Here is a 10,156-nt window from a genome sequence, read left to right on the forward strand (position 1 = left end):
CTACCATTTTACCTTTTTTTAAAGTGTCATTTTATTTTTTCTTTGTTTTATTTTGGAATTAGTGTTCTATATTCTATTTTCATCTTTCCGTTGGCATCATTTTTCTCTACCTCAACTTTACCTTTATGCCAAAACTCTCTCCCTCACTTTTCCCCTTTTGTTGTCCTCTTTCTCTTACCCCATTCCTGCTGTAGATTTTCCCTATTCCTTCTTTTTACCCCCTGTTTAAGTTTCACCCTACTTATATATCTAATTTCCAATCCCCTGCTCTAAATCCATATACACCTCTCTCTCATCTTTCTTCATTACCCAAATTTTTGGGGCCTCGGTAGGTGTAGTTTTCACAGATCTCCCAGTTGTAGTTGATGTTTAGGCTGTGGAGTCTGTACAACCAGTAGGGAATGGGTTTGCTGCCCCAGCCCAGGGGCAGGTTTCTGGGGTTGTAAATGATCTCGTTCTCTTCATCTTCACTTTCACTCTCACTGATCTGCTCTTCCTCTTCTTCTTCTCGCTCTTCTCCTGTCCTTGCCTGTTTGCGTTGGACATTTTCATGAGTGAGATGTCGCTGTTCCCCAAGAATCTCCACATATTCGTAGATCTAGGCTTCAAGGAAAGCAATGTCTTTGTTCCTCTCAGTATCTCGTTTGGTGCCCTTTGACTTGGGATTTTTGGCGAACAGGGAGGTGTCCAAGCCTCCAGGGACTTCCCTTTGGTGCTTAATAGCCTCTGGGCTCGCTCCTCTAGGGTCCTGCCACACTTCAGACCTAAAGCTAAGAGTGCAGATTTCAATCTGTCCAGACCAAGGGAGGCCAACTCCTCCCAGGAGGAGAAAGCAGAGAGGTCAAGATGGGCTCCAGCATGTGTCAGGGCACTGCTTGTCTCTTTCGGCCATCCGGGAAAGGTACCATTCTCCCACTTCTTCTCAAAGTCATTTTGAATCTTCCCAAAAAGTTCATTCTGATCTTGGAGGGGCTTCACTCTATCTTTGTAATCCTGAAGGTACTCAAGCAGCATCTCCAAGTATCTCTTGTACTCTGCATTCTTCCTTTCTTTAGGAATGTCAAATAACTGGTCAAAGATAGACGGGTATGTGATATAATCCAGCTTCTCAGAGGCCTTCAGGTTAATGTATTTGAGATAACAGTCATGGAGATCCAGATAACGCCCGTATCCCTCTTCATCTGTGAACTCCACCAAATTTTGTGCTTCTTCACTAGGAATTTTTTTTGACTTGTCTTACATGTAATCAATCAATATTACAAAGTGTTTATGCTACATACAACCTCATAACATCCAGGAGTGTGGGTGCCTATAAAAGTCCATAATGACATAAATGAATAAATAAAAAACTAATGAAGAATGCAGACTGGTGCAGCCACTATGGAAGACAGTATGGAGTTTCCTCAAAAAGTTAAAAATGGAACTCCCATTTGACCCAGTGATCCCACTTCTAGGAATATATCCCAAGAAACCAGAAACACCAATCAGAAAGGATATATGCACCCCTGTTCATAGCAGCACAATTCACCATAGCTAAGATTTGGAAACAGCCTAAGTGCCCATCAGTAGATGAATGGATTAGAAAACTGGTACATCTACACAATGGAATACTATGCTGCTGTAAAAAGGAAGGAATTCTTACCATTTGCAATAGCATGGATGGAACTGGAGAGCATTATGCTAAGTGAAATAAGCCAGTCAATGAAAGAAAAATACCACATGATCTCACTCATTTATGGATAATAAGGACCATTATAAACTGATGAACAAAAACAGATACAGAGGCAGAGCAGCATAGAACAGACTGTCAAACTACAGCCGAAGGCTGGGGAGGGTTGGGGAGCGGGGGTGGGGGGTGGGTAAGAGATCAACTGAAGGACTTTTATGCATGTATATAAGCATAACCAATGGACATAAGACACTGGGGGGTGGTGAGGCTGGGGGATTGTCAAGGGGGGAAAAAGGAGATATATGTAATACTCTAAGCAATAAAAGTAAACGAATGAGAGGGAAAAAGAGTAATTTTCTTCTAATAAGAGAATACAAGTTATAAATCTAGAAGAAATAATCTTGTATAATAAAAGTGTAGTATGCAAATTGTCCCCTCCACAGAGAGTTTGGCCTGCAGTTCAACCAGGGGGCAGGACCAGTGGGGGGAAGAGAGGGAGGGCCTGGTGGGTGGCGGTGGCAGGTGACCAGGGGAAAGGAGGGAGGACCCAGCTGGCAGCCGGCAGCTGCTAGGAACCCTACCAGTGCACACATTTCATGCACTGGGCCTCTAGTGGAATTATAATATCACAATTTGGCAACAACATTTGCAATAATTTTCTACTACAAGAATCACCAATGGATGTCAAATATAGTGAGTTGAAATTTTAGTAAAGGAAATGTTATATTTGTATAGTATCAAAATATCTACTCAAATGATATCTACTAATTACAAAGTTAGAATAGTAACTGAAAAAAATAGTAAATATCCAGTAGATAACCTGGCAGACACTACATTACCAATTATAGGTTAGGGCAAAAGTATGTTTAGAGAGATGGAGAGCGTGTTTGGTTTTCTCTGTGTGTAGGTTACCATGAAAAATAATACAATAATAATAAATAATAAACTCTGTGTTTTGCATACTCACAACTGGAAACCCACTTTTCTCCAAACCTATGTGGCATTTTACAATTTTTCTCTATGTTTAAAATTATTTAAAACGTTAAGTTGAAAAATCCTTTGTCCCAGCTGGAGCAATGCCCAAGAACAAAGCAGTCCAGGGCATGACCGGAATCAGGAACACTGTCCCCTAGGACTCCAGTCCCTCTGGCTCTTGGACACACAGCTTCCAAAGGGCAGTCAGAAATCAGCCACAAGCTTGGGGACTTGGTTGCAGTTTCTCATTAGTATTTAAGTGTCATCTGTGGACTCATTTCTCTGGAGCTGGTTAAGGAAAAGGAAAGTCAGTAGAAGTGCCAAGGCCCCAGATTTCTTCTGTGTGTCTAGATATTAGGTCTCCTGAAGAAAACCTGAGGAGATGGGCGACAGTCTGGAGCAGAAGGTGTCTGAACTCACCAATGAGGAGCCCAGGTGAGAGGAGCTGGAAATCTGCACTTAGCCCTTGATCTGCCTGTGTGCTAGTGGGTTCATGAGTGAGACTCTGAGTCCATGAATTTGTCTGTGTGTGTCCGCATGTATTTTATATGCTTGTGTACCTGGTATTTAATAGTTGCATGTGTAAGTGTGTGTGTCTGTGGGAGCTATGTATCTGACTCAAAGTCCTGTTTTCATGCATGTAGAACAAGTTGTCACTTCTTGGCGTGTGGTGAGGGACTCCTGATTCATGGCTGTCATCATAAACACTGGCATCACAGCTGAGCGTCGGGAGTGAAACTGTTGTCTCTGCTGCTGGACAGGAAGACGCCCGACCTCACCAGGTACCAAGGTCAGGTCAGAGAGGGCTCACACCTCTGCTCAGCAGCATGTACTGGTGCACATGGGAGCTGTGCTGTGGGTGACACACTCGTGTGTGAGCGCTGGAAGGGGTGTTGTTTGATTTTCTCTGTGTGTATGTGACCATGTGTATGTGACCAGGTGATTGGGTGTTGTTGCTGGTTAATGACTGCCTGTGACTGAATAGGCTTAACTGCACCAAGTAGACACCCTTCCCCTGGAAAGGGATGGTCAGAAGTGTGGAAGCCTGCCTCTCAGTAATAGGAGGGTGTGTGCTACTTGTTGTGGTGAGTATGTGGCTGGGTGTGCATATGTGCTGTGGTACGTGTTTCTTGTGACTTTTTACAAAAATATTTTTTATTGATTTCAGAGAAGAGAGAGGGAGAGAGACATAGAAACATATGTCTCTATGTTTGATGAGACAGAATCATTGATCAGCTGCCTCCTGCACACAACCCACTAGAGATTGAACCCACAGACCAGGCATGTATCCTGATCAGAATCGATTCGTGACCTCCTGGTTGATAGGTCGATACTCAACCACTGAGCAACACTGGCCAGGCTCTTGTAAGATTTTCTAATAGCGGTCTTGTGTGCTTTTGGTGATGTGTGTACAGCGCTTGAGTTATGTATATGTGGTGAGTTGAGTGTTACCAGCTGAGTCCATGAGTCAGGTGTGTTATTATTATTGTGGGTGAGTGGTCCATCATCGTGTGTTGTGTATGTTTCACTTACTGTGTTACTTATGATTTGTATGTATGTAGACAAGTGTTTTTGAACAGAACCACATATTGACTATTCTTCCCTGAGGACGGGAACGTGGTCACAGGTGACTGGAATCCTCAGCTCAGCAGTGTGTGTGTGTGTGTGTGTGTTTATGGGTGTCAGAACTCAAGTATGTCCTTACCTGTCCCCGCTCTGGCACCATTAGCTGAGATAGCCACTCTCTAAGCAACTCCCAGTTTCTTGAAACAAATCTGCTCTCCTTTCCACGTACCAGAGTGTGACAGCCCCTCAGATATTGCAACTTCTTCTTTACATTTTTTTCTTTTTTAAATGTTTTTCTTTGTTTTTTTGTTTGTTTTTCTCATTTATTTTTTAAATTTTCCTTTCCTCCGCTTTACTTTTATTAAACATCCCAGGGAAATAACCTGCAGGCATCATGCTGTGTGAGGTTATTGGCTGATTCACCATCAAATAGTGCAGAGACCTTGGGAAAGTTACTTAAATTTTGGTCTTAGTTTTCCTATCTATAAAATGAAAAGAATTACACTTCTATTGTGAATCTTACAGAGGCTCTTAGTAAACAGTTATTGTGTACATAAAGTTAATATATTTGAGAATTTATTGTCAGTTGGAAGGTATATAAATATAAAGGAATGAAATTATCATGTAAGATGTTTCAGAATTTTGGACAACTTTGAGTCATCACAGCTCTAATGTAATACATTTGCTGGTCTCCCATAAGCAAGAAAAAGGATGTTTCCCTGTGTAATGGTTCAGAATGTGGGTTCTGATCACAAAGATACATTAGATGGAACCCCATGAAGTAGCTAATACTTGGTAATTTTTATTACCTAAAAAATGATAATACACATATCAAGTTTTATACATTACATATTACATATATTATACATACAGCTATGCACACGTGTGTGTGTCCTTCTCCAGGGGTGGGCAAACTTTTTGACTTGAGGGCCACAATGGGTTCTTAAACTGGACCGGAGGGCCGGAACAAAAGCATGGATGGAGTGTTTGTGTGAACTAATATAAACTCAAAGTAAACATCATTACATAAAAGGGTATGGTCTTTTTTTTTTTTTAGTTTTATTCATTTCAAACGGGCCGGATCCGGCTCACGGGCCGTAGTTTGCCCACGGCTGTGTCCCTACTGCATTGCTGTGTGCCTAGAGAATTTTTATCATTTATGTTTCTACTTCTTAAAAACTAAAAAAGGTGAAAGAACACAAATTCTTAGTGCAGCTGGGATAAGGTATTAAAATCAGGGAATGTAAGTTTGACATGTGGATTTAATTAGGAAATGTAGGTAGGTCCTTAGGCCAATATGCAAATGTTGTACTAAATGTTCAACCATATTATGAAAGATAGTTTGTGCACTATTTTTTGTTTTTTGAGCTATTCTGGCATCAAGTAGTTTTAAAAGGCCACCCATTTGAGAATGTCCCTGAGTTTACAGCTGTGGGTGAGTGAGACCCGGCAGATTCACAGGAGGGGTGTGAAAATGCTCCAGGAAGCCCTGAATTCTCACTTTATTTTAAGACACTAATAACTGATACCAGTTTCCAGGGCTCATTTTCTGTTTCTGCCACAGTGAATTATTAGGGTTTGGCTCTGTACTGGTGTAGAAATGATCCCTCCATGCTCATGTAGATCTAATCTCATAGAAGTGGGCTCCTTGCGTTTCCTGTTCACTGCTGCATCTCAATCCTTAGAAGAGGTCCTGACACAGACTTGATGTTAAAAGTAATGGTTGAATAAAACAGAGAACCTCTTCTTGCTACTGTGTGACGAGGTCCTGTTGACTACTTTAGGGGCTCAATCTGTTCCTGGAGCCAGACTGGGAGAGAGGGAAGATGCATACATACACAGGTGTGAGAAATTAATATGGAAGTATTTAAAATGAATGGTTTTCCCAGAGAATGACAATATTAGATGTGATGGTTCTGGTCACCCTCCTTAGGTTCCTGATTTCCCACACCATCTTCATCCCCAGCAGACAGAAGAGCAGCATGAGGCCTGAGAACCAGAGCAGCGTGTCCCACTTCCTCCTCCTGGGGCTCCCCATCCCGCCAGGGCAGCAGGGCGTGTTCTTCACCCTGTTCCTGGGCATGTACCTGACCACGGTGCTGGGCAACCTGCTCATCATCCTGCTCATCAGGCTGGACTCTCGCCTGCACACGCCCATGTACTTCTTCCTCAGCCACTTGGCCTTCTCTGACATTTCTCTCTCCTCTGTTATTGTCCCAAAGATGCTCATGAACATGCAGACTCGGCAACAATCCATCTCCTATGTGGGATGCATTTCTCAGATGTATTTCTTCATACTTTTTGTTGGTCTTGACAATTTTCTTCTGGCTCTGATGGCATATGACAGGTACGTGGCCATCTGTCACCCTCTACACTACACCACCATCATGAGGGAGGGGCTGTGTGTGCTGCTGGTGGCTGGCTCCTGGGTTCTCTCCTGTGCCCATGATTTGTTGCACACTCTCCTATTGGTCCGACTGTCCTTTGGTGCCAATAATATCATCTCCCACTTCTTCTGTGACTTGGCTGCTCTCCTGAAGCTGAGCTGCTCAGACATCTCCCTCAATGAGCTGGTCCTATTTACAGAGGGAGGAATGATTTTCTTCCTGCCTTTTTGTGTAATTTTGGGCTCTTATATCCGCATAGGAACCATCATCCTGAGGGTGCCCTCCACTAAGAGACTCTATAAAGCCTTTTCCACCTGTGGCTCCCATCTCTCTGTGGTGTTTTTATACTATGGGACAGCTGCAGGTGTTTACTTTTTCTCCTCATCATGGGGTTCAAAAGACATAATTGCTTCTGTCATGTATACAGTAGTTACCCCCATGCTGAACCCCTTCATCTACAGCCTGAGGAACAGAGATATAAAACTGGCCTTAGAGATGTATGTCAATAGGGTTAAGTTCTTTAACTGGTAATCACAAAATCCACTTGATGCTGTCAGAAGCACAGTGAGATAGATATAAAATTATTGTATGATCAACATCTCCATATAACTTTAATAGAACATGAATTCTGTTGTCTGGTACAAGTGTTGTTAATATGTCAACTAGGTCATGTTTGCTACCTGGATGGTTAATAATTCATTATTTCTAATTGATGTTTTTCATTTGTTTATCATCTCTTATAAGAAATATGCAAAACCCTATGTAGAACATGTTGCACATTTATAATTTGTGGATTTGCCTCTTTCTGTTTTGCTATATTTCATTTTTGCTTACGTATTTATTTTAGTGTTATACAAGACTCACTTATTAAGCATCTTATTCTGCCTTGATGAACTTTATTTATTTATTTATTTATTTATTTATTTACTTTTGAACTAATTCCTTTATGATGGGTTTAGTTGGCTTAAAGCTGATTGTGCACATCTCTTCCCACTGCACAATCAATTACATCATGTTGGCAGACTGCAATCAGCCATGATGAGTAATTACATATGAAAATTGGTATGTGCTACAAAGCAAGGCTGTTAAAAATTTAGAGACTTTTCAAAAATGTTTTTAACAGCATACCACTTCATTTATAATTAGGAAAATTTTTCTAGTAATGGGTCCTACCTTAACACCTCATCTACTTATCATACGAGTATAAGTACATATACACATATAAATACAGATACAGATGTAGATACTAGTGTAGTATAGGTAATAAAGATGTCCATGACCTGGAATTGAACCCGCAACCATTCAGTGTGCAGGCTGAAGCTGTAACCACTTAGCAACACCAGCCAGGGCTATTCCCCATTCTTTCTGTCTCAGTCCTGATCTACATCCTATGAGTACACACACCCAAAGCTCAAAATGAGTAACCATGGTAATGGATTATCACTCAGAGAATAAGAATCCATGATTCCATAATGATATAAATGAATAAATAAAAAACCAATGACTAAGGAATGAGGGTAAGTGTTTTCATATAGGGGAATACAACTAATAAACAAGAAAGGTATGATAGAATTATAAGAATCACCATTTGGCCTCAACGTTTTCAATAATTTTGTCATATAAGAATTACCAATGGATGTTAACTATAGTGGGTGAAGTTTTAATAAGGAAAAAGTTATGCTTACATAATATCAAGATATCTACCCAAATGATACCCATTAATTATAAGGTAAAATATTAACTGGAAGAAAATTGTGACTTTTCTGTAGAGAACTTGGCAGACACCACCTTAGCCACCTGATCAAGGATTAAAACACTAGAGATTTCAAGATATCTGCAGATTAGCTGAAAGCTGCACCTACTAGCTCCCAGTCCCAAACCAGATTTGCAACTAAATTGCAGAGCAATCAATTTGAAAAACAATACAAGCATAGCTAACATGAAAACTTATAACCAAAGAGTACAGTAGAAATCACGTGGGGGGGGGGTGATAGGAGGGTGGAAGGTGGTAAAAGGGAGAGCCTCCGCATAAATGTGTGGTTGTGCTGAAAAGCCAGCGGGATATCACAGGCATGGAGCTCCCTCCCCCTAGAAGCATCAGGTCTCAACCCCACGCAGGGATCCCAACCCAGAGCAACAGAGACGTGAGGAGAGGCCTGTGGAGCATCTGGTGTTGGGAATCAGTGGGGATTCTGTCCACTGGGGAGATTTGGACCACACTATTCCAGGGAGAGCAAAATAAAGACTTCCCAGTCTTTATTCATTACCACCAAACCAGCACTTCAATAAATGTTAAAGGGACTGCTTTAAGAAGAAGAAAATATATATTGTAGAGAGGAACATAGGTAAAAAAAAAATGGCAAGAAACAAGTAGCTATCAATAATACCTTAAATGTAAATGGATTATTTGCTCCAATCCAAAGACATAGGGTATAGAGAGGGTGGTTGCATGGGAGGTAATCAACCAAAGACATTGTATACATATATGCATTACCCATGGACACAGGTAATAGGATAGTGAAGGACTGGAGCAGGGGGCGGGGGGAAGCTAGGGGGGTTCGGGGGAGGGCTGGACGGAGTCAATGGGGGAAAAAGGGGAATGTATATAATACTTTCAACAATAAAGAAGTATTTAAAAATAAATAAAGATGTTAATAATCTTATGTTAAAAAAAGACATAGGGTAGCTGAAAGGATACGAAAACATGAGCCACATATATGCTGTCTATAAGAGACCCACCTCAGAACAAAAGATTCACACAGGTTGTAAGTGAAGTGATGTGAAAAAAATAATCCATGCAATGGAAACAAACAAACAACCCACTGTGGTAGCAATACTTATATCTGACAAAATAGACTTCAAAACAAAGGCCATAACAAGAGACAAAGAAGGTCACTACATACTACTAAAGGGATTGATCCAACAAGGGGTTATAACCCTTGTAAACATATATGCACCTAATGCAGGAGCAACTAACTATATAAAGAAATTCTTGGTGGACTTTTAGGGAGAGATTGACAGTCATAGTAGGGGACCTTAACTGGATAGATTAAGATCTATCATCACTGGATAGATGTTTCAGACAAAAATCCAGAAGAAAAAAAGCGACCTTAAACAACAAACTAGATTGGATGGATTTAATTGATATTTACACAACATTTTACCCCAAAACAGCAGAATATACATTATTTTCCAGTACACAGGAAACATGTTCAAAGATAGACCACATGTGAGGACACAAAATAAGTCTTAATAATTCAAGATGATTGCAATCATATCAAGCATCTTCTCGGATAACAATGGTATGAAACTAAATATCAACCACAGTGATAAAAAAAAAAACTCTCAAAAATATTCAAACACATGGAGGCCAAACAGCATGTTATTAAACAATGAATGGGTTACGAATGAGATCAAGGAAGAAATAAAAAATTATCTGAAACAAACAAAATGAGAACACAAAACCCAAAATCTATGGGATATAGCAAAAGCAGTCCTGAGAGAGAAGTTCATAGCATTACTGGTCTACCTCAAAAAGGAAGAATAATCTCAAATAAAC

General features: G+C 40.7%; 1 protein-coding gene and 1 pseudogene across 1 annotated transcript; one reads left to right on the forward strand and one right to left on the reverse strand.

Annotated features, from left to right (window-relative positions):
• Window positions 1–292: 292 nt before the first annotated feature.
• Window positions 293–4,370, reverse strand: LOC102428901 (annotated as a pseudogene).
• A 1,822-nt stretch (window positions 4,371–6,192) lies between these two features.
• On the forward strand, window positions 6,193–7,128 carry LOC102429201 (olfactory receptor 1J4-like). Its single transcript, XM_023755970.1, has one exon. The coding sequence runs from the start codon at window positions 6,193–6,195 to the stop codon at window positions 7,126–7,128; it is 936 nt and encodes a 311-aa protein (XP_023611738.1).
• The last annotated feature ends 3,028 nt before the right edge of the window (window positions 7,129–10,156 follow it).

The sequence above is a fragment of the Myotis lucifugus genome, unplaced genomic scaffold (genome assembly GCF_000147115.1).
Source record: "Myotis lucifugus unplaced genomic scaffold, Myoluc2.0 scaffold_87, whole genome shotgun sequence".
NCBI classification, from domain to species: Eukaryota; Metazoa; Chordata; class Mammalia; order Chiroptera; family Vespertilionidae; genus Myotis; species Myotis lucifugus.